Genomic DNA, 17,591 nt, shown 5'->3' on the forward strand with positions numbered 1-17,591 from the left:
CATCCATACATGACCACAGGAAAAACCATAGCCTTGACTAGACGAACCTTTGTTGGCAAAGTAATGTCTCTGCTTTTGAATATGCTATCTAGGTTGGTCATAACTTTCCTTCCAAGGAGTAAGCGTCTTTTAATTTCATGGCTGCAGTCACCATCTGTAGTGATTTTGGAGCCCAGAAAAATAAAGTCTGACACTGTTTCCACTGTTTCCCCATCGATTTCCCATGAAGTGGTGGGACCGGATGCCATGATCTTCATTTTCTGAATGTTGCGCTTTAAGCCAACTTTTTCACTCTGCACTTTCACTTTCATCAAGAGGCTTTTGAGTTCCTCTTCACTTTCTGCCATAAGGGTGGTGTCATCTGCATATCTGAGGTTATTGATATTTCTCCCGGCAGTCTTGATTCCAGCTTGTGTTTCTTCCAGTCCAGCGTTTCTCATGATGTACTCTGCATATAAGTTAAATAAACAAGGTGACAATATACAGCCTTGACGAACTCCTTTTCCTATTTGGAACCAGTCTGTTGTTCCATGTCCAGTTCTAACTGTTGCTTCCTGACCTGCATACAAATTTCTCAAGAGGCAGATCAGGTGGTCTGGTATTCCCATCCCTTTCAGAATTTTCCACAGTTTATTGTGATCCACACAGTCAAAGGCTTTGGCATAGTCAGTAAAGCAGAAATAGATGTTTTTCTGGAACTCTCTTGCTTTTTCTATGGTCCAGCGCTTGTTAGCAATTTGATCTCTGGTTCCTCTGCCTTGAGCTCCTATTTGAGTTTCCAGAGCCATACAGCAAATTCCCGTTGGCAATCTATTTTACATATGGTGATGTAAGTTTCCATGTTACTCTTTCCATACATCTCACCCTCTCCTCCCCTCTCCCCATGCCCATAAGTCTATTCTCTGTGTCTGTTTCTCCATTGCTGCCCTGCAAATAAATTCTTCAGTACCATTTTTCTAGATTCTGAATATAGGCGTTAGAATACAATATTTATCTTTTTCTTTCTGACTTACTTCACTCTTTATAGTAGGTTCTAGGTTCATCCACCTCATTAGAATGTGTTCCTTTTCATGGCTGAGTAATACTGTATTTGTGTGTATGTACCACAACTTCTATATCCATTCATCTGTCAGTGGATATCTGGGTTGCTTCCGTGTTCTAGCTGTTGTAAGTAGTGCTGCAGTGAGCAGTGGGATACATGTGTCTTTTTCAGTTTTGGTTTCCTCAGGGTATGTGCCTAGGAGTGGGATTGCTGGGTCATATGGTGGTTTTATTCCTAGTGTTTTAAGGAATATCTATACTGTCTTCCATAGTGGCTGTATCAATTTACATTCCCACCAACAGTGCAAGAGCGTTCCCTTTTCTCCACACCCTCTCCAGCATTTATTGTTTGTAGACTTCTTGATCATGGCCATTTGGACCGGTGTGAGGTGATATCTCATTGTGGTTTTGATTTGCGTTTCTCATAATGAGCAATGTTGAGCATCTTTTCATGTGTTTGTTAGCCATCTGTATATCTTCTTTGGAGAAATGTCTGTTTAGGTCTTTTCCCCACTTTTTGATTGGGTTGTTTGTTTTTCTGGTATTGAGTTGTATGAGCTGCTTGTATATTTCAGAAAGTAATCCTTTGTCAGTTGTTTCATTTGCTATTATTTTCTCCAGACAACATTCTGAGGGTTGTCTTTTCAGCTTGCTTAGTGTTTCCTTTGCTGAGCAAAAGCTTTTCAGTTTAGTCAGGTCCCACTTGATTACTTTTGTTTTTATTTCCGTTTCTCTAGGAGGATCTTGCTTTGATTTATGTCGTCGAGTGTTCTGTCTATGTTTTCCTCTATGTTTTATAGTTTCTGGTCTTACATTTAGGTGTTTAGTCCAATTTGAATTTATCTTTGTATATGGTATTAGGAAGTGTCCAGATTTCATTCATTTACATGTAGCTGTCCAGTTTTCCCAGCACCATTTATCAAAGAGGCTGTCTTTGCCCCATTGTATATTCTTGCCTCCTTTGTCAAAAATAAGGTACCCATAGGTGCATGGGTTTATTTCTGGGCTTTCTATCTTGTTCCATTGGTCTATATTTCTGTTTTTGTGCCAGTACCATACTGTCTTGATGACTGTAGCTTTGTAGTATAATCTGAAGTCAGGAAGGTTGATTCCTCCAGCTCCATTCTTCTTTCTCAAGACTACTTTGGCTATTCGGGGTCTTCTGTGTTTCCATATGAATTGTGAAATTTTCTGTTCAAATTCTGTGAAAAATGCCTTTGGTAATTTGATAGGGATTGCATTGGATCTGTATATTGCATTTGGTAGTATAGTCATTTTCACAATATTGATTCTTCCTGCCCAGGAACATGCAATGTCTCTCCATCTGTTTATGTTGTCTTTGATTTCTTTCATTAGTGTTTTATAATTTTCTGTGTACAGTTCTTTCATCTCCTTATGTAAGTTTATTCCTAGATATTCAATTCTTTTTTTGTTGCAATGGTGAATGGGATTGACTCCTTAATTTCTCTTTCTGATTTTTCATTGTTAGTATATAGAAATGCAAGTGATTTCTGTGTTTTGATTTTGTATCGTGCAACTTTGCTAAATTCACTGATTAGCTCTAGTAATTTTCTGATACTATCTTTAGGGTTTTCTATGTACAGTTTCATGTCATCTGCAAACAGTGAGAGCTTTCCTTCTTTTCCGATCTGGATTCCTTTTATTTCTTTTTCTTCTCTGATTGCTGTAGCTTGGACTTCCAGAACTATGTTGAATAATAGTGGTGAAAGTGGACACCCTTGTCTTGTTCCTGATCTTAGTGGGGATGCTTTCAGTTTTTCACCATTGAGAATAATGTTTGCTGTAGGCTTATCATATATGGCCTTTACTATTTGAGGTAGGTTCCTTCTATGCCCATTTTTTGAAGACTTTTAATCATAAATGGGTGCTGAATTTTGTCAAAGGCTTTTTCTACATCTATTGAGATTATCATATGGTTTTTATGTTTCAATTTGTTAATATGGTTTATCACATTGATTTATTTGTGTATATTGAAGAATCCTTGCTTCCCTGGAATAAACCCCACTTGATCATGGTGTATGAGCTTTTTTGTGTGTTGCTGAATCCTGTTTGCTAGAATTTTGTTGAGGATTTTTGCATCTATGTTCATCAGTGACATTGGCTTGTAGTTTTCTTTTTGTGTGTTGTCTCTGTCTGGTTTTGGTATCAGGATGACAGTGGCCTCATAGAATGAGCTTGGAAGTGTTCCTTCCTCTGCAGTTTTTTGAAAGAGTTTTAGAAGGATAGTTATTAGCTCTTCTCTAAATGTTTGATAGAATTCTCCTGTGAAGCCATCTGGTCCTGGGCTTTTGCTTTTGGGGAGATTTTTGATCATAGCTTCAATTTCAGTGCTTGTAATTGGGTTGTTCATAATTTCTATTTCTCCTTGGTTCAGTCTTGGAAGAGTGAACTTTTTAAAGAATCTGTTCATTTCCTCCAGATTATCCATTTTATTGCCATATAGTTGTTCATAATAGTCTCATAATCCTTTGTATTTCTGCATTGTCTGTCGTAACCTCTCCTTTTTCATTTCTAATTTTGCTGATTTGATTCTTCTCTCTCTTTTTTTTTTTTGTGATGAGTCTGGCTAAAGGTTTGTCAATTTTGTTTATCTCCTCAAAGAACCAGCTTTTAGTTTTATTAATCTTTATCATTGTTTCCTTCATTTCTTTTTCAATTATTTCTGCTCTGCACTTTATGATTTCTTTCCTTCTACCAATTTTGGGGTTCTTTTTGTTATTCTTTTTCCAGTTGTTTTAGGTGTAAAGTTAGGTTGTCTGCTCGATGTTTTTCTTGTTTCTTGAGGTAGGATTGTATTGTTATAAACTTCCCTCTTAGACCTGCTTTTGCTGCATTTCACAGGTTTTGAGTTGTTGTGTTTTCATTGTCATTTGTTTCTAGAAATTTTTTGATTTCCCTTTTAATTTCTTCAATAACCTGTTGGTTATTTAGAAACGTGTTGTTTAATCTCCATGTGTTTGTGTTTTTTTTTTCAGTTTTTTTCTTGTAATTGATATCTAGTCTCATAGCTTTGTGGTCAGAGAAGATGCTTGATACGATTTCAGTTTTCTTAAATTTACTGATGTTTGATTTGTGACCCAAGATGTGGTCTGTCCTGGAGAATGTTCCATGTGTACTTAAGAAGAAGGTGTATTCTTCTGCATTTGGATGGAATGTCCTGAAGATGTCAAGCGTTTTCATTTTTGCATCAGTGATTTCTGTTAGATCTGGGCCAGTGTCCACTGAAGTGTGCGATGCTTGAGTGAAGTTTCCAAGACGGCAGGAGAGCCGTTGGTCTGTAGCCAGGCAGGCTCCTTGCTTGCTGTCCACGCTCATCTGTCAACACCGTGTGGACGTGGATTCAGACCAGAGGGCGGTAACTAAGCTTGGGTCTCTCCTGTTGTGTCTGTTCACCATCGTGAGAGAATTTCTGACACCCCGTCAGCGTGCAAGAGGTTAAGTTTATGTGCTATTATGCTAATGTACCTGGTGTATTAGTTATAAAACACAAAAGTTTGGGTTTTTTAAAGTCTTTTTTTAAAGGAGGTTGTTTTCTCCTATGTGGCAAATACCTTGCTCAGCCTGGGGATAAGTTCACCAGCTTCAGAGCACCGGAGTTGGTGTCGAGGAGGGACGTGTGCAGGAGCAGGTGTGAGCAGGCTGACGTGGGACCAGGCTAGAAATGCTGTGTATTCTCAAGTGTGTTCCCTGTGATCAGTTTTTCTGCCAGTTATTGACTTGAAATTGTCCTCAGCCCACCCCAAGCTGACCCCATGTATTGTGAAGGAAAATGAGAAATAGAAACAAAAGGAACCCCTGGGACCTCAGGCAGCAGGGTCAGGCAGTGATGTTGGTCACCGAGTGTGCAGCTGAGTGTGCCAGTGTGGCCTGAGCCTGTAGCTCTGGGTGAGTCAGAAACTTGTTTGCTCTGTGGCCTTGGGAAGTCGCTTAATGCCTCTAGACTTCAGTTTTCTCCCTCATAAGTGGTTTTTTTGTGTGAAAATAACTTAAAGTACACTAAATTCATGTAAGCAGTAAGTGAAAGTGTTGGTCGTTCAGTCGTGTCTGACTCTGCAAGTGAGTCATGTCTGACTCTTTGTGACCTGAGACTGTAGCCGCCAGGCTCCTTTATCTACGGGATTCTCCAGGCAAGAATACCGGAGTGGGCAGCCATTCCCTTCTCTAGGGGATCTTCTCCAACCCAGGGGTCGAACCTGGGTCTCCTGCATTGCAGGCAGATTCTTTACCATCCGAGCGCCAGGGCTGCCCAGGAAGAATGCAGCAAACGCGGCCGTTAAGACAGTGTGCGGGTGTCCCACCGGGAGATGCTTGGATCATTCTTGACAGTGGCCAGTGGGGGTGGCGTTGCACGTGGGGAGAGCCTGCACAGGTCAGCGTCGTGGGTGGATCCGGCAGCTGGTGTTCACGTTCAAGCCTGAAGCCTGTAGCTTTCCAGCCCACCATGCTGCCTGGGCCGGTGAGAGCGCCCAGGGCAGAGTAGGTGCTTATCATCTGTGTGTGGGGTGAATGACCTGGGCGAGTGGGAGAGAAGGCTGGTGTGGCCCTTGAGGAAGGAGTAAGGCCTTGTCTCTGAGGAGGGGGCAGCCGGTGACCAGCGTTCCCTGGGGCCTGACACCCGTCCTCCCCTGAGCCCCATCTGGCTGCTTGTCCATCAGGTCAGGAGTGGGTTTCTTGGGCCCTTTGAACATGTTCAGGACTTAGGTCCTCCTCTGGGTGTTGAGAAGAGGGCGGTGGGCTAGGGTGGCACCCCTGCTCAACTTTGGAGCTGGGATGTGACTCAGCTCCAGGCCCGCATGTTGGTCTCTGAATCAGAGCGAGGGGCTGGAGGCTCCAGCTTCCTCCCTGCCTCCCCCAACCCAAGCCGTTCACCTGCTTTCCAGTACCTTAGATTCCTCCTGTGGGGACAAAGCTTTTCAAACTGTGATCACCACTTGGATGCAGATGCTTTCATAAGCAAGGGCTCGTTGAGCTGTTACTGGGCGGTCAGATCGTCAGTGTGGGGTGCTCTGAGAGATGGAGAAGTATGTGTGTTGCCCGCCCGATGGACAGGCCTGGCGTTGACATCAGAGCTGAGGCTTAGAGGGCTGGGGGGCGGGGGGAGGTGAATCAGAGAGGAGGCAGGACAGCTGTTTCCCGTGCGCTCAGTTTTGTTGAGGTCCACTGGCCAGGCCTGCATTTTCTTGTCACAGGAGAGTCGACACTTGCTCCAAGCCAGGTGGGGGACTGGGCTCTGCTCGTGAATAGGACCCTGTGGCCTCTAAACCACTTTATATGCACCTGGGGGTCTTGTTAGAAAGCAGATCCTTACCTGTCCTGGGGTGGGGGCGGGGCCCCAGACTGTTTCTAAGAGGCTTTCTGACACAGTGATGTTCCTCAGACCACAAGTGGCTCTTCGCTGAGGGATGATGGGATGGGTTCTGGGTGCCCACCAAGTGTGATCAGTGGTTAGTGCTTTGTCTTGAGTGCCTGGGGGGTTCCCTGGTGGTGCTAGTGGTAAAGAACTCACCTGCCAATGCAGAAGATGTAAGAGAGGCGGGTTCAATCCCTGGGTCGGGAAGATCCCGTGGAGTCAGGCATGGCAACCTACTCTAGTATTCTTGCCTGGAGTAAGTACAGTCCATAGGGTTGCAGTGAGTCAGACAAGACTGAAGTGACTTAGCATGCACACATGCTTGATTGCCGGGTGGGCAGAGCTTCACTGGAGAAGGTACTTGGCTCCTAGAGGGAGTTCTCTGTGACCAAGGTTTTTCCCAAGTGTGGCTGTGGCCCTGGCTCCACAGAGGGGTGTCCTGCATGTTGGTGATGGGTGTGCATGTCAGGTGGGTGGCTGGGTGGTGCTCCTCCCCCGTGATTGCCCACCCATCGCCACCGGCTCTTGAGTCAGCTCACATGTTTGCACCGAAGTGCAAGTGAGTGCTAAGTGACATCCCTTCCATGAAGACTGGGTCTTCGCTGGAATTAAGTTGTGTGCTTAACGATCAAGGCTCATTCAGCCCTGAGCTGGGGTCACAAGTGTGTTTGGACATCAACTTCATGTCCCAGATCAACAAAGGGACCAAGGCAGTGGTCAGTCTCAGCCACAGGAGGTGGCATCCGCTGCGCATTGGGTGAGGAGGAGGGAGGGGTTAGGTCAGCCATGTCCAGCAGTGGCCGTCACCATTGTTAGTGCCCCACTTAGGTCCAGCCTCAAAGTCAGGCTTTCCCTTTCCCAGCATCCTGTCTGCGTGAATGTCAGTTCAGGGACACTGGCTCTGATGGCGTCACCAGAAGTTTCCCTGTGCACACAGCCCTTGCTGGTTGTTAATAAGAAGCCCCCATTGCAGCTTTGCCCCTGGGAAGCTCTGCTATTTAAAGGAACTTTTGTCTTTTTCTTTTCCTCCTTCTTGCCCCTCCTTTCCCCTTCCTGTTCCGCTGTCTCCTCCACCTCCGCTCCTACAATCCCCCAGCAGCCGTATCTGCTTGTAGGAGTGGATCTGGTTTGGTTTTCTCAGCATTCACACCTCCTTGCTTTATGCTTTTCCTCAGCCTTCTTCTCTCTATTGACCACAGACCAGGAATTGCGGGGGCGCGTTGGTTTTCATTGAAATGTGAAATTTCTGTCTTTGGTGAAATAAACATTTTGAACCTTTGCATCCATCTGAGCATTTATTCACTGCCTACTCTAGTACCCCTCAGAGCCCCACGTGGTCTCGGAAGTGTCCCGGAAGCCAGGTGAGAGCTTCTGAGGGTGGGAGAACGGACAGGTGGTTGGTCCCAGGGCCACTCACTCGTTAGCCAGGGTTTCTGAAACGCAAGAGGTCAAGTCAAAGAGCTGTGTCCGGGACTTCCCTGGCGGTCCACTGGTTAAGACTCCATGCTTCCACTACAGGGGCACGGGTTTGATCCCTGGTTGGGGAACTTAAGATCCCCACGCTTTACAGTGTAGCCAAAAAAAGAAAAACCACCAAAAAAACCTCAACTGTGTCTGCTCTCCTCCCGTTGCCCTCCGGTTTGGCTTCCCTTCCACAGGGGGCGGAGGAGATGTGCTGTAACGGCGAGAGGAGCGGCCCAGAGTTGGACTGTGCCACTTCGGCCCGTCCCCTAAAAGCTGGGGCCCTGGACCCAATCCCCCACGGGTACTGAGTGACGACTCTTTGGGAAAGAGGAATTAGAAGCTCTTTTGAGAGGCAGGGTGGGGAATGAAACCTGTTTTGTTACTCATGGGCAGGCTCCCACTGGGACTCAGGCGAAGCTTGGAATTGAGCTGAGCTGGGCAAGGACTTACCTTCAGCTTCTTCCCAAAGGATGTCCTGAAGAAACTTCCCCAACGTCTGGCCATGCTGGAGGGACTGAGCCCCTGCTAGCTTGATCCCAATGTTAAAGGGGGCGTTGAACTAGGAGGAGGACCACCCAGGAATTGTCAGAGGTCACCTGCACCCTCCCACCCCTGCCCCCTGCACCCCCACCCCAGAAGAGGCCCTGTGCTCTCAGGAGGGGAAGAAGGAAAGGCCTGGGGTCTGACAGGCCCCCCGAGGGGTGGCTTAGCCAGTTTGCTGTCCGTCCCGGGCCTGATCTTACCACTCCACGATCCTTAGGAGGCTCACCTTGTACCCTCTTTACCTGGCTCTGAAGAGGTTACTGATAAAAGCTGTAGGGTCCCCTAGATCGGAAGACGTCAGACGGAATGGCCAGTGATGGAGGTACAGCTGGGAGCATGATGTGGGGTCAGGGCTCTCCCCGGTGGACGCAGCTCCGGCCCGGGGGACGGTCTCTGCACCGCCTCCCTCCCTTCCCAGGAGCTCTTCCTCTCGACTGCACTGGCCCTTCCTTGTTCCGTGTTGGACCAGATAGGATGTTGACCTCTTCCTCGATCGATGCTCCGAGCCAAGGCTGTACTTTCTGTGCCTCTGTCTCTTCCCTTCTACAGGGGGATCAGCCCACATCTCCTAGTTTCTCGGCAGCCTATGAGACGACTTGTTGAAGCTCAAAGATTTGGGTGACCAGGAAGGAACTCTGTTTGCAGCCACATGGTTGTTTCTCTCCAGAGGAGTGGAGACCGTGCGCGCCTCCGCTCATCCAGTTCCTGGCCATGTTGGTGACAGAGCTCCTGGGTGAGTCCACGAAGGGATCTTGGGGCCGAAAGGGAGCCCTCGGTCCTCCTGCCCCCAGCAGGGGTGCAGCCCTTGCCCTGCTCAGGCCCGGGCTGAGTGCCTTTCTCTCTGCCTCCCGTTTCACAGGTGAGCAGGGGTGCTCTGAGGTGTTGTTACAACAACAATAAAATGTGGGTTCCCTTTTAAAATCTGCCTCCCCCTCTTGCCTCCACCGTGAAGATGGAGCTGTGGAGATGACGTAATTAATTCGGGGGGAACTGAGGCCCCTCTGTTCTCTACCTTCAGTAAATATTCATTTCCTCTCCAGCCCTGTGGCCGATGCGAGTGGTCAGGTGACCCTAGCAGACTTTGGGGTTCCGTGGACACTGAGCTGGGGACCTGCTGGGCTGGTCTTCACCCTGGAGCCGGGCGAGGGGCAGCTGACAGGAGGTGAGGCAGCTGTCGGATGGGAGAGAGCGCGGCTTCGAGGGGCTGGAAACGGGCCCCTTGGCCCCAGTGTCTAACTAGTCCATGGGTGACCGGTGGGGCGGGACAGGACTTGGTCTGTAAGGCGTTCTGCTCTGAGACTCCATTTCAGGAAAACGTTTGGAGCGAGTGGAGGGGCCTGCGGTGCCTGAGGTGGGACCCCGGGACTGGAGGCTTTGGGGCACGCAGCCCACACTGTGTGGCCTGTGTCTCAGGCTTCCCCCACATCTGGTGGGACCCCCCAACTCTGGACATCACGCACTCCTGGTTCCAGCTGAGGCAGGGCCTGCTGTTGCCTCTGTGGAAACTGGACAGTCCCAGCCAAGAGTGGGACAGTTGCCCCATCTGAGCGGTCCCAGGGCTTCCCTTGCCCCGCTGGGCCTGGCAGTCTCATCAGGAAAGTTCCCTGGTTTTAATCTAAGAATCTGCAGGCCGCCGTGAAGTAGGAACATGACGGGTGGGGTCTCACACGTGGTGGGGGCGGCGCCTGGGGAGAGTCAGGGGCTGGGGGCTGGGGATTTGACCTCTGACCGGAGCAGAGGTGGGCAGAGGAGACTTCCCGGCACTTGCTCTCTCTGCCAGACCGGCGGTGGAGACCGAGGGCTTGGGGACCCGAGCCCCCCAGGCCGTGGGTCCCACCTCGGCACCTGCAGGCGGTGACCTCTTGGGCCAGCGGGTTCCCCTGGCTGAACCTCTGTTCCTCAACTCTACACGAGGCCACAGAGACCAGCTGTACTGACCCCACCAGTGGCTGTAGAGATTCAGTGCCAAGCAGGGTAGAAGGGCTTCCCAGGTGGTGCCAGTTGTAGAGAACCCACCTGGCAATGCAGGTGATGTAAGAGACATGGGTTCAATCCCTGGTCGGGAAGACCCCCTGGAGGAGGGCATGGCAACCCACTCCGGTATTCTTGCCTGGAGAATCCCATGGGCAGGGGAGCCTGGTGGGCTACAGTCCATGGGGTTGCAAGGAGTCGGAACAACTGAAGCGACGGAGTACGCTCACGTGCAGGAGGGCGGAGCCGTGGAAAGTGAGGCCGAGAGGGTGCGGCAGCTCGGTGGTGACTGGGCACCTTGGGGGACACTGGTCGCCCTGCACGGAGATGCCCATCTCCACCTAAACCCTTGTCAGTCCTTTCCCAGGACCACAGCCAGGCCCCCCGGCAGGAAGGTCACGTGGCGGGGGGCCCATAAAACGCCTTCATGCCCTGTCTCTCCTGGCCCTCCCGTTCTCTCCCAATGGCGCCCTTGCCCTGTGCAGGATTCCTGAGCCCAAGCAAGCCTGCAGGGCTCCATCCTGGCCTGCAGGTGGGGTTTCCCCATCCAGGGTGCCGCCCTGCCAAGATAGGGTAAGGTCAGGTCCGAGAGGGCCCTGAGCCCATCGGAAGGTTTTCTGCGGGGAGACACCTGCAGCCTGTGAGCAGCTCCTCCTTCCTGACTATCTGTGAATACTCGCTGGCAGGCCCCCTCCCCTCTGCTGGGGCTCATCCTTGTGCAGCAGATTTCCTTAGACATTGGCCTGTTGATGGCAGAGACCTAGCAGAGCCAGGGGTGTGGAGCCTGCTGTTGTCCTGCTGTTTGATGTCCCTTGAGTAGCTGCTAAGTGGGTGTCTGTGGGTAGCCGCCCTCCCCACCCCACCTCCTACTGCAGAGGAACCCACCCGGATTTCCAGCTCGTCCTCTGCACCTTCCGCCTGACTTCCCACCTCCGGGTCAAACTGGCCTTCCAGGGTCCGGGGCTTCAGTCTGCCTGATGGCTTCTTAGCTTCCTTTCTCTGCAGGAAAGAGGAGGTGCTCCCCTCAGGCCCTGAATCCCCGCTCTCCTCCGAGAAGCAAGGTGAGGTGTGGACTCACGGTCAGACCCAGAGCCCTCCTTCGGGCTCGGGGAGAAAGCTGAAGCTCAGACAGGGCGAGCCACTGCCCAGCTCACACGGCTCGGGGCATTCAGGACATGGGGCTCCTGGGGTGGCGTCTCACCTGCAGTTTCTGATGTTCGGGGCTCAGAAAGCTGGAGCCCGCCATGGCCAAGTCCATGCAGAGCACGCTGAGCAGCAGCAGGCTGCAGATGGTCCACGGGGCGGGCATGGCTCCCTGGCTGGAGGCAGATGGACCTGGAGGAGAGAGGGTCTCTGGGCCGGGCAGAGAGATGGTGGCTGGTGGACCCGGGGTGCCTGCTGTCTGGAGCAGCTCTCCCCCAGAAATGCCATCTGCCCACCTCCCCAGGTAGGAGCATGAGGGCTCCTTCCCAAGACTTCTCTCTCGGGGGCGGATGCTTGGCAGTGGGACTGTCCACATCCTTTGTCCCCAGCCCTGAGAACCTTGCACCAAGTTTCTGGAGGAGGGCTGAGGAAGGCGAACTGGCCTCCCAGGAGACACGGGGGCACCGGGGCCGCTCCCAAGTCCAGCTGGGAGCAGCCGGGTAGCACGGGGCCCTGTGACCTCCCCGTGTTCAGAAGGGCCTGCGGGTGTTGCCGTGAGTTAGACCCGTAAACAGAACCCCCATATGCAAGCGTCCCCAGAGTGCCTACCTGGGGTTCCGGGCGGAGGTGGCGCCTGGCGGCCGTCTGGTTCTTATATAGGGCAGTCTGTGTTTGTCTGAAACCAGCAGCCGTCTCTCAGGGCAGCTTGGCATCTGGGGGCTGAGTGCCATTCCTTGGGAACTAAAAATGCTTGCATCACCCACCTGGGAGACGTCACCAGCAGAGGTCAAATGCCCTGAGAGATGGCTGAGTTGGCTGGGGCGGCCCCGTGGGGCCACCTGCCCCTCCTGTGCCCAGGAGTGCCCGCCTCGGCTTGGGCGGGAGGAAGGAGAGTGTGCCCTGGGGCCAGCCCGGCGTTGCTGCTCAGCAGCTGTGACCTGCTGGCCTTTCTGCTCCCCTCCTCCTCCTGGGATAGAACCAGGTCGGTTGCTGTTGTTCAGTTGCCAAGTCGTGTCCGACTCTGTGACCCCATAGACTGCAGACCTCCAGGCGTCCCCATCCCTCATCCTCTCCCCGAGTTTGCCCAAGTTCATGTCCACGGAATCGGTGATGAACCAGGCACCGTCGCTTGATCTTGGGGGCTTGTGCTGCCTCGGGCCTCGTGAGGGACGCTGCTCTGGCTCCCATGGCCTCGAGCACGTGAGAGCCTGCCTCCTGGCATTCTCAGGCCGCCCGGAGGGAAGCCCCGTTTTTCAGATGAGGAAACTGGAGGAGCGGGGCAGGGACCGTCTCCAGCAGGGGCTGAAGGCCCGTCCTCGCCTCTGGGAGGAAGGGGGTGATGGCTCCGCTCTGCATGGTCTTTCTTAACACATGGGCTTGTCTCTCCTCCCCCGGCCAGGCCCTGAGAGGCAGCAGAGTGGCCCCAGGGGTGGGAAAGCCAGGACCCAGTGCTGCCAAGGGTGACCACATGCACGCTGGCCTCAGCAAGGTCACTGAGCGTCCCCTGCACATGGCTGCTTCTCAGAGTGCCTTTGAGGATGGACCGAGGTGACTGATGTCACATCCTTTGTAAGCTGTCAAGTATCAGACGGTAGCTGTTCTTCGTACCTTGGCCAGCCTCAGCCACATCCCATGTTCCCCAATGACGAGCTGCTCAACCACACGGGGGCTTCCTAACCTGCCCGGAGCCCTTCGTCCCACTGGATGCCCAGGCGGTGACTCCTGAGGGCTCGGTGTGTGGTCTGCGTAGACGTTCTAGTGTCAGTCAGAGCAGGAACTTGCTTCTGGCCGCGCTCGAGCTGGGAGGGTGGGAAGGCCGCCCCCGTTGGGGCTGCAGCAGCGGGGCCAGGCTGTGAAGGGAGGCCCGCTGCGGGCAGAGGGCCGGAGCGGAGGTGAGCGGCAGGCGCGGCTGTGAACCGTGTGCAGCCGCCGGCCAGGAGCTGGGGTGCTTGGAGGACGGCGGCGGGGTGGGGAGGAGTGGGTTGTGAGGAAAGGCCTGGAGGGAGGGGCGGGGTGAGGACGAGCACCCTTGGGAAGCTCCTGGCACCAGGCATCTGGGCTTTGATCTGGAGGAGGGAAGACGTTGAAGGCTCGTGGGCAGTGGAGTGAGCGGTTGACCTTGAAGACTTGGGAGGCTGCACCTCTTGTTTCATGGGGAGAACTGACTGTTTAAAGGGGCCACCCTTGCCCCAAAGCCACGCCGCCCTCAGTGGCTGTGTGGGCTGCCAGCGGGCTCCGAATCAGGAAGGGGCTGGGGCCGCCAGCAGACCTTTGGCCGTCAGATGCTGACCGGATGTAGATGGACCTCAGGGAGATGGACCTTGTGCAGACTCTAGGGACGGGGGACCTGGGAGGGGCCGGACTGAGCCCCACAGTGCAGTGTGGGGACCAAGTACCTTCTGCTGGAAAACTTCTACCAGGAGGCTCCATCAGTCCCAGGAGAGTGTAAGCGTGTCCCCTGGAGACCTTCCCCTTGTGAGCCCCCTGAGCACAGGGCTCCTGACCTTGGGCGCCCAGAAGGGCTGAAGGTGGAGTGAGGTGGGGAGATGTTCGAGACAGCCGGCAGCTTTTCCAGAGCCTCTCCTTGCCAACCCCAGCAAAAAAACAAAAAACAAAACCCAAAGCGTCTATGGTGACCAGGCCCCTGCTGCGACATGAGGCCTCCCTCCACCGTGGAGACGGGAGCTGCGGGTGTTGATCTTAGATAACAGCCCCCGCGAGCAAACAGAACACCCTTGCTCCCTGGTCCCCTCGCCCTCTGATCCTGGGAACAGGAAAGTGCAGAAAGGAGGCCTGCGGGTGCAGAGCCCAGGCGAGCTGGGGAAGGAAGGGAGGGCGGAGGGGCCGGGGAGGCTGCGCCCGGGAAGTACCCCGCCGCCCACCCCCTGCTGTGGAAGGGGGCGCGGACTGGGCAGGGCACACGCAGACCCGGCCCCAGAGTTCTCCGGAGGAGGACTGTGTCTCCAGGGAAGGACTGGCCTTCCCAGCTCATGATTCCCGTCGGAGTGCGGATGACGCTGAGGCCAGCCTGCACCTGTCTGTCTGCCCCGCAGAGCGTTCCCTGCCCGCTGGGTGGTGCTTCCCTTCCTGCCGCACGGCCTTGAGGGCCCGGCCTCGTGAACAGACAGGGACGCGGCGTCACCCAAGTACCTGCCGTGTGTAAATGGCATCTGAGAACAAAGTGTGTACACGGTCCACGGTCTTTTGTTTGTACCAATGGTTAGCTGGCTTATCAGGCACTTTTTGCATCAGTGTAGCCCAACCTTGGTGTGACCGAGGCAGAGTTTGGGGTCTAGAAACAGGTTTATTTTGTGAGATAGGGCTCTTTGGGCCAGCTTCTTCTTTCTCTCCTTCTGGCTTCTGAAATAGAAGTATCATGCAAGCCATGAGATGGAAAATTCCTTCGAAGTCACATTAAAGAATGCAGAAAGAAAGAGGTAAAATCAATTTTAATAATACACTTTAATGTACCCCAAACACTGTCAATTTGGCACGCAGTCAACATGAAAATGATTTACATGGTTGGTACTGGTTTTCTTTTTACTAAATCCTCAGAGTCTGGTGGGTATTATATTTCTGCAGCATTTTTCAGTTCAGACTTGCTGCATTTCTGGTGCTTAGTAGGGACCCATGGCTCCCAGCTACTGTACAGGGTGAGTATTAGGTCAACATGGGTGTCGCTTTTTTTTTTTCATTTTTTATTTCTATTTCTTTATTTACAGTCCATAGTAAAGTCACAGCTGTAAAATAAATGCATTTAAAAAAAAAAAAACAGAAGATACATCTGGATGACAAAAAATAGACGAAGATTGAAAATCTATGGGATTCCCCAATAGCTCGGTTGGTAAAAAATCAGCCTGCAATGCAGGAGACCCTGGTTTGATTCCTGGGCCAGGAAGATCCGCTGAAGAAGGGATAGGCTACCCTCTCCAGCATTCTTGGGCTTCCCTGTGGCTCAGCTGGTAAAGAATCCACCTTCAATGCGGGAGACCAGGGATCAGTCCCTGGGTTGGGAACATCCCCTGTAGAAGGGAAAGGCTGCCCGGTCCAGTATTCTGGCCTGGAGAATTCCATGGACTACATAGTCCATGGGGTTGCACAGAGTCGGACATGACTGAGTGGCTTTCACTTTTCACGAAAATCTACGGTATACTTTGCCAAGGGCAGCAGAATGCAACATGATAGGAAAAACTCAATATTCAAGTATATCCTTAACAAAAACTTCCCTCATGAATAGTAAAATCATCTAAGAAAATGGTATGTTTACATAAGTGGACACTTTTTTAAAAAGTGGGGTACGGGGTGCTCGATAAAAATATGTGGGCACCAGGAACTCAAGATTAATCTTCTAAAATGAAGGTTTATTTAAGAATAAAATGACCGTTTCTAACATGATAATCATATGAAACCCTTTTTTTTTTCCTTTATAGAAGTGAGATGGGCACTTAACAGGAAGAGCTTGGTAGTCATGAAGAAGAATGGAGACACCACAGGTGTTGCTCTTAACACATCACCTTAGCCAAGCGCTCTCGCCGCTCCTTTCCCACTGGGGCGTCCCTGCTCTCCTGCCATCGTGGGGCTGGAGCCCCAGATGCTAGTCTTCTGTCTCCAGTCTTTCTGTCCAGCAGCTTCCACCCTCAGCCTTCAAACACGCCCAGGTCTCTCACCCTGGGAAGGTCTGTCAATGCCCCCTTGCCCTCACGCTGCCGTGTCCAGGCAGAATTTCCTTTCCCTGTATCCTGTTCCTCACTGGATAGGCCAAATTGTCTAGCTCACACCTGCTCACCACTGTGCTGAAACGGCTCTCGGAGCTGCAGGTGGCGCAGCCTTAGTCTAGGGGTCACGAAGAGCCGTGGGACCTCGGTGAGGCCCGTGGGGTCACCTGATCGCAACTGCTGGGCGCAGACTTGCGCTGCGCTGCAGTGGGTTCACAGGGGAGGCTGTAAGAAAGCCGACTTCCTTACGCTTCATCTTCCGACTCTGATCGAGTAAGTCTGCCGTGGGGCCGAGAATGTGTATGTTCACGAGGGTCTCAGGTACTTCCTTTCTGATTACAAAGTCATGTTTCCAACGGAAAACTTGGCCAAAAGTTTTCCAACAGAAACCTGTGTAAGCTAAACTCTCTCCAGATATATTTGAACTTATTCTTCTAGAAAATTTCAAACATACAAAGAAAGCAGAGAGAGTAATCCCACGAGTCTCCAAGCACCTGTCATCAGTTTCAACATATATTTGCATCCTCTTTCATGCACTCATCTCTCATGTTGGTTTTCACTGGAGGGGAATGAAGAGCAAATCTCAGCAATCACGTGATCTCAGTCTTAAAAGCTTCAGTTTGTATTTTCACAGATGAAACACGCTTTCTTGGTCGACCACAGCCCCCTTTCGTTGTCCTTGTTTAGTTGCTAAGTCGTGTCCAGGCTTCCCTGTCCTTCACTGTCTCCTGGAGTTTGCTCAGATTCATGTCCATTGAGTCACTGATGCCGCCCCTTCTCTTTTTGCTTTCGGTCTCTACCAGCATCAGGGTCTTTTCCAATGAGTCAGCTCTTTCCATCAGGTGGCGAAAGAATTATGACTTCGGCTTCAACAATTTTGTTTCATGGCAAATAGAAGGGAAAAGTGGAAGCAGTGAAAGATTTTATTTTCTTGGGCTCCAAAAATCACTTCTGATGGTGACTTCAGCCATGAAATGAAAAAACACTTGCTCCTTGGAAGGAAAGCTTTCACAGAGCTAGACAGCAGGACAGCTGTTTGGGGTCCAGACATCAGCCCATTTTGGTGAGTGTTTTAGACGCACTTGATGCGCTTTAAGAAGAATGTTCTGTGAATGCCAGTCAGGTCCAGCTGACTGACAGTATCCATCACTTGGCTGTTTCTCAGGGCTCTGCGTGTTCTACTGCTAAAGGACGGGCGCTGAGATCACCAGCCAGAACTGGAAAAGACTTCTCTTCACTTCTGTGAGTTTTTGTTTCACATATTTTGAAGTTTTTCCTCACCATAAACACATCCAGATGTATATGAACCCAAATAAACGACTATGCTAAGGGGTTGTTCTTAA

At 51.5% G+C, this 17,591-nt stretch overlaps 1 protein-coding gene across 2 annotated transcripts; it reads right to left on the reverse strand.

Annotated features, from left to right (window-relative positions):
- Positions 1–7,688: 7,688 nt before the first annotated feature.
- Positions 7,689–12,239, reverse strand: GHRL (ghrelin and obestatin prepropeptide). Of its 2 annotated transcripts, none has more exons than XM_019984068.2 (5): positions 12,143–12,239; positions 11,592–11,725; positions 11,276–11,389; positions 8,327–8,435; positions 7,689–7,845 (listed from the first exon to the last, which is right to left on the reverse strand). In XM_019984068.2, the coding sequence occupies exons 2-5, from the start codon at positions 11,697–11,699 to the stop codon at positions 7,826–7,828; spliced, it is 351 nt and encodes a 116-aa protein (XP_019839627.1). In that variant the 5' UTR covers positions 11,700–11,725; positions 12,143–12,239; the 3' UTR covers positions 7,689–7,825. The 2 variants fall into 2 exon arrangements, with proteins under 2 accessions (XP_019839627.1, XP_019839626.1); XM_019984067.2 differs by having other exon boundaries at positions 11,592–11,743; positions 12,143–12,230.
- Positions 12,240–17,591: the final 5,352 nt, after the last annotated feature.

Source organism: Bos indicus, chromosome 22 (assembly GCF_029378745.1).
Source record: "Bos indicus isolate NIAB-ARS_2022 breed Sahiwal x Tharparkar chromosome 22, NIAB-ARS_B.indTharparkar_mat_pri_1.0, whole genome shotgun sequence".
Taxonomy (NCBI): Eukaryota; Metazoa; Chordata; class Mammalia; order Artiodactyla; family Bovidae; genus Bos; species Bos indicus.